Raw genomic sequence first — 19,697 nt, 5'->3', positions numbered from 1 at the left:
GCATTACATAACCGATACCTCTCGATGGAAGGATGAATATGATAAAGAAACCCTGATAGACACCAGTAACCCTAAGCGTACGATAACTTCGTATTGTACGGAAATTTACGATTGCCGCCGGCCACTTCCCGCCAATCATATTGAGGCTCTGGTTGATCTCCTGTAGGCCACGAGCCTCATACTATGAGGCTCATAGCCGCCGCTTCTTACAAAATAAGAAGTATGAAGCTTAGCGTGAATCGATTCGAGACAAACGTGCATATGCACTTTTCTGGCAGCTAGCTACGTATCATCTCGTAGGAATTAAGGAGTATTAGGGATGATTAAGGCCTTGATCCAAAAAGGAGTCTTGGTAAGTTACCGTATTCCCGCTTTTGTTAGCGCTAGCACAAATACGGTTGATCAGGCTCTACCTACTGTAATGCGATTGGCTCACGGAGATAGCTTGGCAGTTGGGCGATCCGCTGAGGCTGAGCTTGTAGGTTTGTTACAGATTCCTTGGTGGCTTGAATAAGCTGCATTTCCGTTTTGACTTGTCCCTGGCTTTGTTTTGTCTGAAACATGCATGTCTCGGTGAAGTACGTGCTGTACATTGCAGACAGTCGAATGCGAACATCTCTCGGAGTAATTGATATTCCCCCTAGGGGAGAATAAAGAGCCAAAATTTGGCCGGATTGGGCTGGACCTGTGGCACATGGGGGCATGCGGCTGTTGATGGCGCTAATCCAGAAACAGACTAACAGGGTCATCAAATTGGGTATCATTGGTTACTGTCTTATCTCTAGGCCGTAAACCGTTAGTGTGTCCTCCCAGCCAGATTCTCGTCGATGATTCTATGCTGAACTCATCCAAGTCTCCTTCTGCAAAGTCATCACTTCAGTCTATCCTTACTCCAGCACGCCTCGTCCCTCACGACAGGCTTGGATAGTGTTGCGGCTTTTTGGGATTACATTACTCGACTTGAGCAGGCGGATATACTATTTTTATTGAATATGGAATAGTTGCGCAGAAATACACACATCACGGTATTGCATCCCCGCTCAACCTCACGATGGACCTGTCCGATTTCAAATCGCTGAGGCGCTGGAGCGACCTCCCTCGAAAATTTTCGCATCTTTCCCGGATGGCATATATGGTATTTCTGGCAATTACTGGATTATTCTTGGTTACTTTGTCATGGGTCATGTTACAGCAGCCAACGGTAGCTTCGACGACTTCTTCATCCTCCTCCATTGATTATGCGAACGGAAAGGTACCTGCAGCTGTGCCTACGGTGATTCATACGCCCGTCCCAACACCTGAGCTTTCGTCCGTGACGATTCATCATTCCGACGAGGGCACGAGCCATGTCGATCACTCCGCGACGCCACTGATAAAGCCCGATGGAATGCGCATCGTTGGAGTTATATTTTATGGACGTCGCGATCGCGCGTCGTTGCTCGAGTGCTACCTGCGAAAGAACTTGGTATCTTATGGCGGGTGGCTAGATGAGGTGATTTGGGCTGCCAACACCGATGACGCCGACGATTTGGCATATGGAGAACACATCGCAGCGACACAAAATGAGTATACGTACTTACCTATCTCGAGTACGGATGACCAGGGCGAAGGATATATGAACATTTATCGAAATGCGTTCAAAGAACCCGATACGATATATGTCAAGATGGATGACGATGTTGTGTTTATCGACCAAAGTGCAATTCCGCGAGTAGTCATGACCCTATTAAACAATCCACGAGCTTTGCTCGTATCAGCAAACGTCGTCAACAATCCGGCTCTGGGCTGGGTGCATTACCATATGGGTGCAGTGCATCCATACGTACCCGAAGTTCGACCGGATGGCGACAATCTCGCCTCAAAAGAAAATGGCGCATGGCGGTCTTCAGAACTGCCTACATGGTCCGGGGCTGAATGGGAGATGCCCGAACTAGACCATTTCTACTCCCTTTTCGGTGTCAATGACAAGACCAATGTGCCCCTACATCGATGGATACCGACAAGAAACTTGAGTTTGTTACATAAGACACCCGTCGCCAAATCGGAGTATAATGCATTTGGAAACAATCTACATTTCTGGCCTCTTGCTGCACAGGCACACTACTCTTTGTTACAGAATATCGAGGAGAAGAGACTGGGACGGTATTTCATGGTTCACGGAAGTGACGAAGAAGCAGTCAGCACCTGGGACATGAACGGCAGTCGCATCAGTATCAATTTCATGGTTATCAAAGGAAAAGATATCATTGATAATATATCAAACCTGCAGCCAGATGACGAAAACAAACTTACCGTGGAATTACCCACACTTTTGAATCGAGGTAGGCCAATATTTTTTTCTACTTGCCATGACCATGAACTAATGATAGACAGCTGTTTTGGTCGAAACCACCTCGGTCGTATCGCATTTCTCTTTTGGTCCACAGAAGAATCTTGCCAAGACCGATATTCTTGCTCGATATCACAACTATGCAAATCAGAATATCTGTCCCAATGCCATCCTAGAACCAGAGGTGTTGCTTACCACAGACAAGATGCCCGGCGCTGTCGCTTAGTTACCCAGCAAAACCTGACATTAGAACAAAACTACAAACGTGGACTTGCTTGTTGCAGAACATCCGTCATGTTCTCAAGACTTTTCAAGACTCCGGTTCTTTGTATGTACATAACAAACTTGGGCAAAACAATAGCCCCCTTTTCTGGCGACGGTCCAGGTTTACCTATTTTGGGCAGATTTATGCCTGCATATACCCTTTACTCTTCGTCTCACCTTTCAATCCAGGCAGAGCGATCTATTATAAATTTCTTGATCTTCGTGTGACATATTTTGATTGATATTGGATTCTACCATTTTGGCTTTACTATAAACCATGTTGGTGTCTTTCTATATACAAGCGTTGTATTTTGTCCTGGATATTTGTGAACTGAATGTCTTCGAGGTTGGGTCTTCCCATGATGCAAGTCGCTCAATTGGTACAACATGTAAAGTCGTTATGATTCAGCACACACTTTGATCATCGCTCGTCCCAAACTTCTCCGTCCCCTGTCTCGCAAAGCGGTTCTAGCACCCGCACAATATCCTTGTATCCATGTCTCTTAGCCCAATACAGCGGACTATCCGGATCTTCCTCAGCTTGCTACCAAGCTCCATGATCGAACAAGGTCTTGACCACCTCCAAATGTCCCCCTACAGCTACAAAAACCAACGGTCTGCGTATATTCTCATTGTAGGGATATCGGGTGTGATTAGGGCTAGATATCTGACACATATCCACGAGTATACATCCACCCTTGGAGACTTTTTAAATCCTTAGTAGTTACTTAATTGAAGTCCTACAAAAGAATGTTAATCTGGCCAAGTAAAAAATAAGGCACGACCAATTTTGTCTCTTCTTATTTCTTTATTCAATAGATACTCTCGAGGGTCGCGCGAGACTTCAAAATAAGCTGGCAGTGGTATGTACGAAAATTGCGCTGCAGATAGAATCAACCAGAAGAATCATGTGAGCTGGTCAGAAGCGAGAGACAGGGCGTAAAGTTACACCAGACAGAAAATGATCATGAGGAACCAGGCGGTGCAGACTCTCTCTCTGAGCCACTTCTCCATCTCCTAGCCGCTATTCCCTCCTCTATTACCTGCTTCATCTCCTCGCTTCCCAAAGACTGCGCATAGGTTACTGCCGTACCCATGCCTCCTTTCAACTCAGGATTTGCACCATGCTCTAATAGCCATCTTACCCTCTCAACCGCACCAGCCATGACCGCATGCACAATCGCATATCGGGGCACCACATGCTGTGTTTCCTCTGCCTTGTTCACATCTGCCCCATGCTCGACTAATAATGCCATGACTGGGATTGTGCTTGTATCAAACTCCTTACTTGGTGTTACCCTCTGATAAAGAGGATTTTCGTCGTTGGGGCACACGCCTGCAGCATAATGTAGGGGTGCACCATTCTCAATTTTTGCACCGGCATCTAAAAGCATGCGCACAGCCTCAGTGTTTGCCCGCGCTGCGGCTGCCGTGAGGGCTGCGCACGAATCGGTCTCTGGCCCACCATAACGATTCTGATAGTAGCGTTGGCGCCCGAGGTTAGGGTTGGCACCGTGGTCAAGAAACCAACGGAGAAGGGGAATATTAGTGACTACACGCGGAAGCAAGACTTCGCCATAGTAGCCGGGGGTGTTGGGGGTCCAGCCTTTCTTCGTAAGAAGTTCAAAGAGGGCGATTTGTAGATCAGCAGGTGCCAATAGAATACTTTCAGGAGTGTTGCGGACAAGAGCCGCACCAGCGGTAAGAAGGTAGTCTGCGATCTCGACATTTCCCGCGCTCAGTGCAAGCACGAGGCCACTATGTAGGAAGGCTGGAGTACGAGTTTGCGAAGAGACGATGGCGTGAACAGTGGGGAAATATCCATTCTTGCAAGCGGATTCAAAATCGACAACGTAGTCTGGTTTCGGACCGATGTAGCCGAAGTCATCCGGCTCTACGATGGGAAGTTCATCATACAGTCCATCCGTTGTGATTTTCCGAGGCGGCGGTAGGGACCTCTGAGGCCTCATGCCGTTCTGAGGCTGCATGTAGTACCCCTGAGGCCCCATTCCGGATCTTATTGTTTGCCATCGCTGCTGGCGGATCTTCTCTAATATTTGCTCTGGAAATGGTTGTGGCTGCTGCCTGTCAGCCATAGTGGTTCTATGTGACTGGAATTGACTGAATCCAGCCTATTATGTGTCTATCCGCTAGCAACAAGGTCCTTTTCAAAGAAGAAAGCCCGACAGTCCGGATATTATGTTCTAGGAATAAATCGCGGAAGTAAAGAAGTTGTTATAAGGTGGACCTTGATCAGCTAAAAAGAGATCCACGTGATGAGCACACCAACGGCTATGTCTGAAACACGGGGGTTACGGGAATTGCCCAAGTTATCTGGATGGATTTTGATCATCAAGGCAATTATGTTACTTCAGGCCCCCGACCGAGTGATTCTCACTTTGAATTTATTAGATTTTTCTCCGTACCCTGTGCCATATGGACAGTAGCGCCCTTGGCGATAGAAATGCATATCTTTGGGTTCAAAAGGGGCTCTAGGCGTCTCACATATTAATTTCAAACGAGTCTCGATGAGATTGTGACTCAGGGCTTTGTCGATGCGGACTAAAAACCATATTGGATGTGTAGGTACTAAAGATAACTGTTGGATTTCTGATAAGCTACAAAGTTGCACCTACGGGATAAAAGCTCACTACTAAGGTATAGTCTAACAATCAATATGGTAGGGTCGGTGCTTTCTTCTTTCCTACAATGTTATATACACAACATAGGATAATCCTCGAAGGCCGTGGGAGCTACCGTTTTCATGCCAACAGACTTTCGTTGATGATGGCTTCCACGCTACTTTTCCTGCTGCTAGCTAGTACTGATTTGAGTAAGTACCATGGATGTGGAGATGTATTTAAGTAATTAATGACCGTTTGAGCTCGGATTATAGCATTTTAGCTTCATTGCTCATATTGATGAACTAACCGTGGACGAGAGACACAAGTTAATGGTATATTGAGCCTCACCCTATCATAGAATAAGGAGCATGGTCTCAACTGGTCAATCGAACTGAAAATAGTCTTGAAACATATTGGAGTATGGAATGTGGAACGGCTTGAGATAGATTTCGTACATTCTACTCCGTAATAGATTCATCCATATTACGACTAAACGATCCTCTGTAGACGTCTTAACAAGCCATCAGGCTCAGCAACACCCTGCACAGCAATTTCATCAGCACGGTCCTGCTGATTGGCAATAGCGTATATACGTAGCTCATCGGCGTTGCCGGAGGGCCGGAAATGAGCAACATCACCGTTACCAAAATACATGCGCACGCCATCGGTATAGTTGATTCGTACGATGGGACCAAATCCGCGTTCAGACGAAAAAATAGTTTCCAGCTTGCTGCGGATCTCTTTAATCGTATCGACTTGAGCTTCCGTGACATGAAGCTGAGTATTGTTCGAGTCCCGAAGTGTTATATCTCCAGATACATCAAAGGAGACATCCATCGTGATCGCATCTGGAGGAGAAAATCGCTCTATGATTTTGAGACTTGTTGATCGGGGAAATTTTCTTAGAAGCGCAGCACGACTATACCTTTTGGGTAGGGTAGCAAAAAGGTCTGGAAGCGCCATTTGCTGGTTCTTTGCCGCGAACAAAGCACAAAGCAAAGGTAGCATGGCATCGCGTGTGGGTAGTGCCGATAGTACTTTTCCATTGCGGTTTATGTCGGAGCCAGTGAGAAAGCCACCATTAGCCTCCCAGCCGCAGACATGGCTACGGCCTTTGTCGAGTGCTAGCTGCATGCCTGCAATAACGTAGGGACTGCCGATTTTGGTCTTTGGTTCTGTGATTCTGGCCAGAGATCCGTGGTCAATGGCATCATTTGCGCTAATTGGGACGACTGCAGCATCAGCACGGAGATATTGTGCGACTATCATGCCCAAGAGATCGCCACCGAAGAAGCACAACTTGTCGTCTCGGGGTGCAAGGATGAGCGGACGGTCACTGTCGCCGTCAGTAGAGACGACAGCGTCGATTGATGACTCGCCAGCTTCGTCATATAACTTTTGAACGACATCCAGCTGAGCTTGATCGATAGCTTCGGTATCAATGGGTACAAATGTTTCACTTCTTCCAGAGGGAATCACTTTGGCGCCAAACTTTTCGAAAATTTCTACCAAGAGATCACGACCGACGGCTGAGTGCTGATATGCCACAACCGTCACTCCCTGTAGAGTCTCCCCTTCGAAGAAATCTAAAAACCGTTCGATATAGGCACTTCTAGCCTCATGTGAAACAGGCTCCAAATCTAAAGGCTTGCTGCATAACATGCCCTGCTCATCAAAAAGAGACTCAGAAAACGGCTGTGCCATCAGCTTTTCCCGGGTAATAGCCACCAATTCATTAATCGGCTGTTCGTCCTTTTTCATAAGCTCTCCTTTGCTGGTGTTCAGCTTATAGCCATTACGGTCAAAGGGTATATGGCTTCCCGTTACCATAATGCTGCCTTTTCCCTTTTGAATAGCAAAATTTGTGAGGGCTGGCGTGGGGATAGCTCCTAAATTCAATGGACGCATATCGCCATCCTTAAGGGCTTGCTCCACGGCTTGACAGAGACCGCCCCGGTTGTTTTCTACATACTTTGTAGAGCTAGGTCGTAAGTCGTAAGCATAGTAAAAATTATCTCCGGGTTGAATACCGCCTTCAGTCAGCGGCAGAGACTGGAGATAGCGGACCTCGGCGAGCACGTTGGTATATATCTCTAGCTGCGTCAGGTCAATGACTAGTCCACGGCGACCACTGGTGCCGAATTTGAGGAGTTGTGGTTTGTATGCCAATTGATCGTGCAGTGTTCCAGGCATTTTTCTGTTCAATGTGCGAGAAAATAGCGTCGTTGAGATTGTAAGAGTGAATCCTATCGGTGGTAAGGTTACCAAGTCCAACTCCGGTTGATAGTATCCGATCGATAGAATTGGCGTACTTTGCGAATATGTGGACTAGATCACTGCGGAAAGTTTGTTTTGGGTTTAGGAAAGAATTTGAAACGTGGCCAAATATGCAATATCCACTGGCCAATTACATTACCAGTACTTGGCGGAGTTATAAGGGGTTTAGCAGGGAGCCACCGTGCGATGCTCTCGAGCCACAGTCTATTTTTGTCAAATGAACAGGTCTAAATGGATATAAGTCCGTAAATTTGAGAATCATCACGGACATACCAAATGACAAAAGAGATCACAGATAATTGAAGTTCTTTCAGGGTTATAGTTAGGGTTACAGGTATGAATGATGTTGGATTTAAGCGAATTCCTGCTGAATTAAATAACTCTTCAAGGTTTACAGCATCGGATAAATATCAGAAACAAAGTACCCAGGTAAAGATAAATCTCTCTCCCATCTTACACGTCAATCAAGACCTTGGCAGGTAAAGACTCGATAGACAGATTTGAACACATCTTGAAACACTTTCATAAAAGGTATACTCTATAGAAACTCCCGGTCGATTGTAGATCTTTATAATAAGTACCTCATCTTTGAAATAGAATCGCCGAATTTTAACGACGTCACTGGATGAAAAGACTCAACAAAAGGATGTTCTATGGAACTTCGTCAATGCTTTCAACATCAAGAAAACGAGGTTTTAGGTTTGACCAATTGAACAGAGGCTAATCTCTAAACTGCCTGTAGATATCTATTTCGGAATCTGGGAAGCTACGGGTGAGCTTCTTTCCTGCAACTCGCTGTACACCAATGGTGTTGAAACCCTTCGTCAAGATGATGTTATCTGGTCGCCTCCACCTGCAACCAGTATTGGACCAAAGGGTGTGAAGAGCAGCGGTACACTGGGAAGCTACGTCCGATTTGGGAGCCTATTCTTGATGTCGATGGGAAGTCAATGTAAACCTTTCAAGACCGAGTTCAAATGCCCATGTAGCTCTGGATGACGAATTCCCAAGAAATTACAAGAAATATGGTGGAATCAAAACAATATACCAGTAAAGCATCCTCAGATGGAGTTTCCCCTCTTATCAAGATCGTAATGGGGCTGTATAGGTACATCAAGGTTAGGTTAATTATTGGAGCAGTATCTGGTTGAATATGAAACATGGCACGCTTAACTTTAAGACTCGAACAATCCGCAATACAACTGTTTGAAAAATCTGCCTGTGACATTAATGGCATCTGGCAAACGCAATACAAACAACAATCCCAAATTCAAGAGAATCCTTGCAACGAACGTTGCATTGATTGATGTCAAAGACTGTGTATCATTATTAGAGAGTGTTGTTCTTCCAGAGGACCTGTTTTCTTTACCCTGTTCGGGCGAGATATGGACACTTCTGGGATACGAACAATCTTCAGATTCACACCCAATGATCCTTTAGACTGCCTATGAGAATTTGAATGCAGTGATCATCATTGATTCAGTGTTTTCAATCTGTGATGACATAAAACCCTCGACAGAGGGAAAAAAGTGACCGGCTCTGGTCGCGTCGAGACCAATGCCCAGAGAGCATCTACATAGCAACACGTAGTTTCAACCCAGCGCAATACCATATAGGCATGGTTCTATTTTTGCTCAATCTCAAGATCTAGAGCTATCTATACCATACCTCAAATTTATCGCTGATGTAGAAAGACAACAAGAGGTCAGAAGAAGATTCTGGACGAGGATATAAGGTCAAGTAAGGTTATCATTATATAGCGCTAGCCCTAAAGCAGTGGAGACTAGCCCTAAATAAGTTGCTAGACTAACCCCAAGGAAGGCGTCTCCGGTTTTATGAGGTCAGAAAGTCCCCACTGATGGGTCTACGTAATTATTAATCGCATAATGATAGAAATAATTAATGATTCTTTTCAATTCGCTAATCGTGATGGATTTGTCATTTCGGGGTTTGCTTGATGTAATCATAAATACCAGCCTGTCCCCGAACCCTGCTGCTTGATTTTGAACGACAAACGTTGAATATCGAACAACGAAACCGACAAAATGAAGGCCGTCATTGCTCAAAACAAAACCCCCACTTTGGTTTCTGATAAGCCCGTCCCTAAGCTACGCGACGACTATATCCTCGTCAAGACCGTAGCCGTTGCCCTTAACCCAACCGACTGGAAGCACGCAACTTTCGGTCTTGCTGCTGAAGGCGGCCTGCTTGGTTGCGATTTCGCTGGCATTGTCGAAGAAGTAGGCTCCAAAGTCACCAAGAAATGGCAAAAGGGCGAGCGAATCGCTGGTGTTGCACATGGTGGAAATCTGGTCCAACCTGAAGACGGTGCATTTGCCGAACACATTCTTGCGAAGGGCGATATTCAAGTAAAGATTCCTGATTCGTTGTCCTTTGAGGATGCGTCAACCCTTACTTTGGGCGCGACGACAGTTATGCAAGGGTTGTATCAAAAGGCGTTGAAGTTGAACCTACCGGATAACCCAGTCAAGGGTAATGTTCCACTTTTGATATATGGAGGGTCCACTGCGACTGGTTCTCTAGGTATCCAATATGCCAAGTTGTAAGTTCTTCTTATCATTCTTTGAAACACTGAATCACTAACTTGTGAAAGGTCCGGTTACACCGTGATAACGACATGCTCCCCGCGAAACTTCGATTATGTCAAAAGCCTCGGTGCTGACAAGTGGTTTGACTACAACGAGCCCAACGTCGGTGCCCACATTCGCGAATATACCCAAAACAAACTCAAATACGCCTGGGATACCGTGGGTGAAGAAGGCTCTGCCAAGATTTGCGCAGAGGCACTTACCTCCGAGGCTGGAGCAAAATATGGCAGCATCTTGCCTGTAAAGAATCCACGAGAGGACGTTGAATCCACCAATACGCTCATGTATACTGTCTTCGGCGAAGAATTCAAATTTGGAAAGGACACGGTGTTTCCTGCTAGTTCGGAGGATTTTGAGTATACCAAGAAATTCATCGCGTTAACCGAGAAATTGATAGCTGAGGGCAAAGTGAAGGCGCATCGTGTCAAGGTTGGTGCTGATGGTCTGAAAGGTGTGGTGAAAGGATTGGAGGATATGAAGGCTGGAAAGGTCAGCGGACAGAAACTGGTATACCGCGTTGATGAAACTCCATGAAAGTTCGTGATGCTCAAGGGGAATTCTTATTAGGCATTCGCCTAGACGATGCTCAATCATTCAAATCAATGTCTATGCGGAAATACGCTTGCGTTTATAGTCCAGAAAAATTCAAATAAATTCAATTAAATCGACTACTCAGCATTATTCAAATTTCTCCAGAATATCTAGAAGTCCGCTTGTCTATTTAGCATTGATTTCGCATAACTAGGTTCAAGGTCTGTGGTAATGTGATATCATCCAACAGCTTCCATAGATGAGGGTACCAACTGCGTGTTGGGAATTCCATGCTTTTATTGCCAAACAGTCGAAAGCTTCTATGAAGGAATATTGAGCAAGGCAATTCAAATATGAATGTGTTGTTCATCAGTTGTAAAAACTGCAAGGGACGAAGGGTTCGCTGCGCATGGAGAAATTACAAATTCTGCTAATATCTAGGAAAGGAATATTGAGATAACTTGACTTCTACCACTTCGACCCTATACTTCCCCTAGCCTCGCAAGTCTGCACTACCCATCATCTATTAATCTCAACTTCATTAAAACGCTCAGCTTCATCATATCTCACCTTCAGATATTAAATGTTACTTTTTAATCCACTCGACCGTTCCTCATGAAGACCTTACCTATCACCACAAAGTCACAAATCTCCGAGTTGTTCGAACAATTTACACAATGCTTACTTCGGGTATAACGATGAAAATACACTGATGGGGCCGGCCGCTTGCCCAAAGTCTGTTTGTAGCAGTAGTATCCACTCCTTACACTCTGAAGCAAAATGAACCATATTGTCGTCCTAGACCAAAGGACTACTTTCCAGATCATCTCCGCAAGGACAATGACCCTCAGTTGCGAACTAATGCCAGGCTAAGAGTCTATCGAGTACACATCCTGTCTACTAGATGAGAAAGAACATAGTTTTTGGGGAAATTGTTGGTGTCCCAAATTTGAGAGTGACGTGCAATTAAGTGTGTTTGGTAATGCAGATTTTGGGGGAAACTCTTCAAGGAAGAGTTTGAGTCTAAGAAACTAAAAAGCTTTACCCAACTTGATTACATGTAACTGGTCAGAGTTGTCTGATCATGGGTGGGGTAGCTAGAAGTAGGCCCGTGGGCAAGCGCATCTTTCCCACGGCACCGGGTAGCAGGGGACATACATCCTGTCGTCGTTGTACCTCTCTGAAGTTAAAAGCGCCTATCCTACGTCGCTTGTAATAGACAGCACCCATGTCCAATACTTCTAACACGTCTGTGAAAGCAACCAAGAAAAGTGCGTTCTCTTGTGACTCTTGCAGGAAGAGAAAGGTGAGTTAATCTTCGAGTTTTCATTTCTTGATCCGTGTTGTTTGCTACTCCCGATGGATTGCTCGACAGGAATTCTTTGCGAGCAGACTTGTCTCCCACCTCCTCAATACTTCCCTCGGCTCTATATATCTTCCACCCTTGATGACATACTGACTCCGGAATTTTGCAGGTAAAATGTGGAGGAGAACGACCAAGTTGTGGTCGCTGCATTGCCCGCAACGACACCTGTCTATACAAACTATCTCCAACGCTCACTTACACGGAAAGGCTCGAAAATCAGGTCAAGGAGCTTAATTCACTCATATCACAGTTGCAGAGTCAATCTACTGGATCCACCTTGGAGGCTCCAGGTCTTTCGCACCCGGCTCTCCAAAATCCTCCGACTCCAGGCGAAGTTTCAAAGATAGAAGGAAGGTTTGAAGGACTCAAATTTGATGACAAGGGTGCAATTACATACCATGGTGCGACGAGCTTTTTCCAGCTACTGAGAATGCCTGCGACTCAAGAACAAAACCCCATTAGTAGTTCTTGGGAGATACCAAGTTACCTTGATGACGGGGGATTGCGAAGAAAAAGACTTGTCAACAATGCATGGCAGCAGCGTGCGCTCGAGACTATGTCCAAAACGCCAGTAAGTCTCCCACAGATGCGACTTCAGTTCTTGATAATAAGACTTTCTTAGGAACCGCTCCAGTTTCTACTCGAAGTTCATTGGTGTTGGGTTCAGCCCCTCTTCAATTTTGTTTACAGGCCAGCATTTACACGTATGTTGTTTAAACATATGATGAGACCATCGCTAATAAAGAGTCGCCAGGCGATAAGGAAGTAGGAGGTCCTTACTATTCACATACACTGCTCAACGCCATGCTCTCGCATTCTGTACGATGGTGCAAAGGAGACGCTCCGATCCGTCAATTACTTGCCCCGTATGAGGATGGTGATTTATTCGCTCGACAAGCACGCAATCTACTCTTTGAGGAATTAAGGCTTGGGTACAGTAAAGTACCCACAGTTCAGACACTTCTTTTGCTCAGCGCACAAGAATGCAGTGCTGGTAACCGAACACAAGCATGGTTATACAGCGGCATGGCATTTAGATTGATCGAGGACATGGGCATATGTATTGATGGACAGAAGTACGCGTCCACTGTACAACTGTCTGACGAAGATATCGAGATTAGACATCGATTATTTTGGAGTTGCTACTTCTGGGATAAAATGATCAGTCTTTACCTGGGAAGATCGCCCACACTACAACATTCGACTGTCAGCCCTCCGCAGATCATGTGTACGTCACTCCAATTTCTTTGTTTTAAGCTGAGGGTCGTCTTTATAAGTGAAGCTTACCATTCCTCTCTAGTGGACGATTTTGCAGAGACCGAGCTCTGGATACCACACGGGATAGTATATCCCCACGGCATGGAGTACCCACGCACGCAAGCCCACTCTACCTCATGCTTTATGAGAATGTGCCAACTTTCCGAGATTTTCAACCAAATACTTATTCATATGTATAATCCGCTGGGTCAGAACTCTGAAATGGAATTCAAGACTTGTATCTCTAGTGAAGGTGAAGCCCTGAGAAGGTGGTGGGAGGCGCTACCTGACTTTCTTAAAATTGACGCCATGACACCTCCATCTTATAGTCCTCCGAGCCATATAGTGACTCTGAAGTATGTCAGCACCCAAGAATTGTGTGAAATAGAAGCTAATGGATTCTAGTTGTCTGTACCATACTTTCAAGATCCTGCTTTATCGCCCAATGCTATTTCGACGCGCTTCGGCTACTTCTAGCCAGGAGAGACCGGATCCGAGCCACCTAATAGAGTGTATTACGTCCGCCACATCAATCATAACCATCTTTGATCTTTTTTGTCGCACCTTTGGAGAGAGGTATTGTATCCTTTCCCAATCCTACAGCGTTTACACCGCTGCCTCTATATTCCTCCTCCAAATACAAGCAGCCAGATCTCAAGATGATCAGACTTTGAAAAGGCTCCAATTCTGCATACAAGCACTAGAGCGGGTGAAAGCATTCAATCCAGGTAGGCATCCTACTTCCCGTCACGTATATATCTACTAACATACTTCCTATCAGTAATTGGTAGTTCATTGGCTCTGATTACCCAAGCCCTGTCCAAATTAGGCATCGATCTATCCACAAAGTCTGTCTTTCAAGAATCTATGCCCCTTCAAGACCCTTCATTTAATTTGGGTACCTCTTTCCAATCTCCTTTTCCTGAGATACTCAGGAACGAAACTTTCGAAGCTGGCGGGATCTCTCAAATATCACTGCAGGAGAGCTTCAACCTGGAAGACTTTGAAATATCTACAGAGATTCTTGACGCTTTTTCATCCCTGGAGCCCATCGATGCGACAGTTGGGGCTCTTCTTGATCTTGATTGATCTAGTTTGATCACCGAAATAGTTGCGGTTGATTTGGCCTATACCACAACCTGCAGCACTACAAAGACCTCAATTCTTCAAATTGCCTCCTCTGAAACAATTTGGCAGCCCGAACGACTTGATCGTAAACGGCAAATGTTATGCTACTGGAGAGCTGTGGATTTAGAAGATGTTAGTATGAGTGGTACGATTTCAATTTGGTTCCGCTCTTACCGTCAGTCGCACTAATCTCGGCGTTGTTCCTCTCCAAAAAGCCCCAATCCCTTCGTCTCTCAATGTCAAACCTGCGCAATGGAGCATCCCCTTATAGTGGGACCTAGCACTCTGTATTCGCGTTTTGATGTTGTCAAACGGCATTGACGCATAGCTGGACCTACCGTTAGCTAAGCTATCAAAGTAGACAGCTGCCACTCACACAGTCACTATCCCGCTCAACGCGCCAATGAGCAGCGTAGAACCAACGGAGCCCTCTAAAGCAGGCCATTGTCTCGCTAGTTGCTCTTGCATCATTCCAAAACTCGTGAATCTCACGGCCGAGTTAGTGGCCTGTTTACTTAGCACCGGAAGTGCTCCTCTCCACAAGGCACCAAGACCTTCCTCGCGAATCACGAATGATATTACAGCAACTATTCCTTTGTTCGCCAAACGATGGTTGCCCTTTAACGCCGCATCCTCTATCATCCTCGTCTTCAGCGCCTCACCCGGCGTCACCACCAGCAAGGACTCCGCTACCCCGGCGCTCAGTCCTGCTAGAATGTTCACCCAGGGGCTCCGCTGGCCTTGCGTTATATTGAGCACTTTCTCGAGATAATCCCTTGACGACTCGAAAGTGAAGAAGCGTATGCCACTTTTCAGTGCATTGCTCACTGCGAGTGGTGGACAGCCTGAGTAGAAGCCGAAAATTCCAGAGTTGTGGTACGTCGACTTCAGGATTGAGAGAGAGGATATAGTTCCGTGGGAAAATTGAGGCAGTTGTTTCCGGGTTTTGACAAATTCAGCTGGGTACTTGGAGGTATTGGTAAGTTATTAGTTCAATTAGGAATCGTGTCGTAGCAAGTTGAATACCTACAGTGATCATTGTTTCAGATGCTCCTGCGATACTTCCCGCAATAATCTTTGTAGCAACTCCCGACTTATCTTTAGTCTCCATAATTCTAGTGTTTCTAGCTCTCCGTGCTAAAATGCCTTCGTTCGACGTTGTATGTGTAGTACTGCTCTGGAAGAGTGTGAAAACAACAGATATCGCTTCTGTGTTTTATGTGGTCGGAGACAACTAGACCAAATGTATACCATGGATTTCTATACAGGGAAATTCATTAAATTTGTCCTAAGCCCATGGTGGTCATACAGAGGTGGTCTGGATCGCTTCACTGGTGGCTTGAGACTTCGGAAGTTGGCCGAAGTATGCCGCCAGCTCGACTTTTGAGTTATGAGAATTGATCGGCCTAAAAGACTCAGATTTTCTGTCCGGGAAGTCGCGGCATTTCCTCTTTTTGTTGAGCTTGCCGGCACGTTATGTGAAATTTGGTTGAGTACCATAAAGCCCGATTTTGATGGGATGACCAGGTGGTGTAGATCGTACGAATATAGTACCTCACCGTACCCTAGATTGATCATATTGCCCTCTTAGTATGCAAGCTATCACAGCTGGTGGTATGTCCCGCCAAACGATAAAAGTCTTAGAAAATGAAGAATCTTGTATTGTGAATAAGGGTGTCTGCAAATAAGAACTTATGCAGTAAATTTTTGTATTCATTCTCTAGTACAAATAAAGCCAGTTCCCTCTATCATCTCTATTTAGCGTCGGAGCACGCGATCTCCTCCTTCATCCATTGATATCCCATACAGTTCTTTGGCATTAGACCTGAAAACTCTCTCCAGTAAGACTTCATCTTCCTCACACCACTCCACCACTCTCTCTATAAATGGCCTAACGTCCAACCCTTCAAACCTCGTGTGCGGCCAATCCGTTGCAAAAATCGCCCTGGTTCCTCCGGCAGCTCTTAGCAACTCTTTCGCAATTGGCTCTAAATCTTGCTGACTGTAGTCCATACTGATCCGATACGGTGCAGAAATCTTTACATAGGTGTTTCCTTGTTCTAGTAGACTGACAAGCGATTTGAATCCCGGAAGTAGGTATGGATCGCCAGTTGCGGAATAGAGCGATTTACCCTCGTCATATGGGAGCTCAGGCTGCCCAAAATGGTCAAAACAGACCTTGACTCGTAATTGTGGAATGGTTTCCTCCAGAGTGCTTATGGTAGACATAGGCACATAAAGCTGTATTATCCATCCTAGCGGCCTTATCATGTCAGCGTATTGGCGCAGGAGGGAGGATAGCTCATTCGATTCCATTGTCTTTCCTACAGATTGCAGATTTACTCTCACGCCGCGTACTCCGATCGTGTGCCATTCTTGCAGGGTGGAGAGTGAGGTTTTGTTTGGATCGAATGCTACCACGGCGCGGGCGGTTTTGGGACCCCTTTCGCGGAGCGCATCGAGAATACAGGCATTGTCATTTCCGTAACTTGAGGGCTGAACCAGTATAATGTTGCGAATTCCTATAGATGACTCGAATCTTAGGGCGTCGGATAGGAGATGCTGTTTTGGAGAGTATCGTGCCTCTGCAGACAATGGGTACTTGACAGGGTCGAAAACATGCATATGACCGTCCCAAGAATTTTCCGGAATCTTGTAGAGTAAATTCCCTCGTGAGTGTACTCTGTATACTCGGTTTGGAGTTTGCCCTAATGATCGTTTAACGAGGTTGATAGGAAAGCGCAGGTGTTGCAACATGAACCTGATGAGGAGCTTGAGAGCCGATGAAATCATGATTTTAATCCTCCGTATGAACCAAGCCCCGAGCAGGACAATTGTAAGGATGCAGCGTGTGGGAAGGCATAAAAAACATATTTGCCCTGGAAGATTGCCCAGGCTAGCTGGTCAAGGGTGGGTTCGCGATTCCGACTTAATCAGTTTAAAAATAGGAAGAAGCAGAACTGTCTCTCCCAAAAGGGTTTCCTATAATTTCAGGCAAGTCTATTGTTGAGTAGAAGGTGAGGCTAATGTCAAAATTGGATCCTCGGAAGTTGTCCGAGTTTCAACATCCCTTACCAATAGCGAGTAAGCAACCCCACAAGCAGCGCTTTTTGGTGCAAAGTACTCCTTGCTCTTAGCAGGCTCGGTCAACTTCCGTCAGAAAAATTCCTCCCCACATCCTCCAAGCGGCCAACCATGCGATGGTTCTCCATTCGTGGATTTGCTTTTTCTTCCACTCTCGAGAGTATGAGCTACCCTTAATGCCTCTGAGCCATCTCCGGGAGAGTGTGGTTAGTCGTTACTGGTCCTACTACCCGCTTCCCCGTTTCCCCATTTCCCCGGAACCAAACGAGCCCATCTCATCTGCGCACTATAAATCACACAAACCATCACAACTATCAAGAGTCAAAGTGCTACTCTCTACCTCCATCGTTGTACACAGTAATGCCTTCTGCAGACACTAAATATGTTTGACATTAATCCATATTATATTTTCACGGTCCTTGTCATCGCATCTGGTGGCATCCCTAAAGGTGCAAGCACTTTCAGTCCCTTATGTGAAGACTTCTAACCTGAACAGGCTACGATGAAGGTGGATTCAGTGCATCTATCAGTTTGACTTCGTTCAAGCACGATTTTGGACTATCAGCCTCTCTTTGGAAGAACAACGAATCGGGTCTTGCAAGCCGCACCGCAAATATCTCCTCATTCGGGGTTCTGGGAGCAGCATTGTAGGTTATGGCAGATTTCTAGTCATCGCGTCCTAAATCCATCAACTAAATTAAATGATTTGCTGACTTATCCGCTGTGAAGGGGATCATTGCTTGCCCTTGCTGTTACTGACAGGTTTGGTAGACTACGCAGCTGGCAACTCTTCGTTGCTCTCTGGGGAAGTGGAGTCCTCATGCAAATATTCTCATCAGGAATCATTGGGTTCATGCTTTTCGCCAGAATATGGGGAGGACTTGGTGCCGGCGGTCTCACTGTCGTTGCGCCGCTCTATCTCTCGGAGTGCGCGCCTGCTAAGTCGCGGGGAATGATCGTCAGTATCTATATGGTTCTTTTACTTTCGGCTCTTACACTTGGTGAGTCTAAGTCAACATATCTTCTATAAATCTAATTTTTCTTAATGAATTACTCCAGGTTTCTTCATAAACTATGCCGCAAGCGTAACGATGCAGGCTCACGCTACCCAATATCGACTCGTACAGAGCATTCCCCTTATCCCTGTCGGCATCGCTCTTATTTGTTCCTTCTTCTTGTCCGATACACCTCGCTGGCTAGCTTCGAAAGACCGAGGTGATGAAGCACTGCAGGCTCTTGCTCAACTCCGCCGTTCGGTCAAGAATGACTATCGCCTCTCGGATGAATACAGAGAAATACAAGAACAGATTCGAATGAAACGTCAAAACCTGGAAGGCGTTCCAGTTTGGACCATCATCAAGGAAATTGCTACAATCTCAACTTATCGCAAACGGTTTCTGCTTGGTGTGACCATGCAAACCGTTGCTCAATGGAGCGGCGGAAATGGTATCACATACTATATCCCTCAGGTGCTACTCCTCTATCAGATATTTGTTCTATATTTTCTAGATAACTAACAACATCCATAGATTTTTACCTATGCAGGAGTGGTCGGCAACAATACCTCTTTGATTACCTCAGGGGCATATGGGGTAGTCAAATTGGTTTTCACGCTTGTTTTTACATGGGGGCTCGTCGATGTGTTTGGACGCCGTCGTTGCATGCTCACCGGTCTCGCTCTGCAGTGCATTACTCACGTTTACATGACCATTTACATGTCACTATTCCTCCAGTCAGGAAATAGGTCAGCCTCTGACGCAGCTATTGCCTCAGTATTCATTTACGCTGTCGGATGGTCTATCGGTCTCTGTACAGTTCAGTATCTCTACGGTACTGAAATCTATCCGACACGCATTCGAAGTGTGTGCTATGCCACTAATATGGCACTTCACTGGTTCTTCCAATTTGCTGTGGTCCGCGTCACACCAAACATGTTTGTCAGCTTGAATATTTGGGGGGCGTATGTCTTCTGGGCCGTGGTGTGTGCTCTTGGCTTCCTTTTGCTTGGTATTTGGGCTCCTGAGACTAAAGGAGTTCCAATGGAAATGATGGAAGAATTATTCGCCGGTCACTGGTGGATGGGCTGGAAGGCTCATGTAGACTTGACTCGGTGGATGACAGAAGATAGGATTCTAGAGGAAAAAGAGAGTAAGAATGTTGGCGCAACAGAGTTACAGAGAGTTTAGAAGTAATGATGGAATTATCTTCAAGATCAAGCATATCCTACA

At 45.7% G+C, this 19,697-nt stretch overlaps 5 protein-coding genes across 5 annotated transcripts; 3 read left to right on the top strand and 2 right to left on the bottom strand.

Annotated features, from left to right (window-relative positions):
- Positions 1–1,051: 1,051 nt before the first annotated feature.
- BHQ10_009860 (uncharacterized protein) lies at positions 1,052–2,555 on the top strand (the record flags this gene model as incomplete). Its single annotated transcript, XM_040882821.1, has 2 exons — positions 1,052–2,321; positions 2,374–2,555. 2 exons carry the CDS (start codon positions 1,052–1,054, stop codon positions 2,553–2,555), a joined length of 1,452 nt encoding a protein of 483 aa, XP_040738362.1.
- A 1,003-nt stretch (positions 2,556–3,558) lies between these two features.
- BHQ10_009859 (uncharacterized protein) lies at positions 3,559–4,689 on the bottom strand (the record flags this gene model as incomplete). Its single annotated transcript, XM_040882819.1, has 1 exon — positions 3,559–4,689. The coding sequence occupies one exon, from the start codon at positions 4,687–4,689 to the stop codon at positions 3,559–3,561; it is 1,131 nt and encodes a 376-aa protein (XP_040738361.1).
- A 1,017-nt stretch (positions 4,690–5,706) lies between these two features.
- Positions 5,707–7,410, bottom strand: BHQ10_009858 (uncharacterized protein; the record flags this gene model as incomplete). The annotated part of the gene is made up of 1 exon (XM_040882818.1): positions 5,707–7,410. The coding sequence occupies one exon, from the start codon at positions 7,408–7,410 to the stop codon at positions 5,707–5,709; it is 1,704 nt and encodes a 567-aa protein (XP_040738360.1).
- A 2,129-nt stretch (positions 7,411–9,539) lies between these two features.
- BHQ10_009857 (uncharacterized protein) lies at positions 9,540–10,637 on the top strand (the record flags this gene model as incomplete). The annotated part of the gene is made up of 2 exons (XM_040882817.1): positions 9,540–10,057; positions 10,109–10,637. 2 exons carry the CDS (start codon positions 9,540–9,542, stop codon positions 10,635–10,637), a joined length of 1,047 nt encoding a protein of 348 aa, XP_040738359.1.
- A 7,214-nt stretch (positions 10,638–17,851) lies between these two features.
- Positions 17,852–19,655, top strand: BHQ10_009856 (uncharacterized protein; the record flags this gene model as incomplete). The annotated part of the gene is made up of 5 exons (XM_040882816.1): positions 17,852–17,918; positions 17,966–18,116; positions 18,241–18,470; positions 18,529–18,938; positions 18,999–19,655. The coding sequence occupies 5 exons, from the start codon at positions 17,852–17,854 to the stop codon at positions 19,653–19,655; spliced, it is 1,515 nt and encodes a 504-aa protein (XP_040738358.1).
- Between the last annotated feature and the right edge of the window lie 42 nt (positions 19,656–19,697).

The sequence above is a fragment of the Talaromyces amestolkiae genome, assembly GCF_001896365.1.
Source record: "Talaromyces amestolkiae strain CIB chromosome Unknown scaffold27.1, whole genome shotgun sequence".
Lineage (NCBI taxonomy): Eukaryota > Fungi > Ascomycota > Eurotiomycetes > Eurotiales > Trichocomaceae > Talaromyces > Talaromyces amestolkiae.
This window is presented reverse-complemented; position numbering and strand designations above follow the sequence as displayed.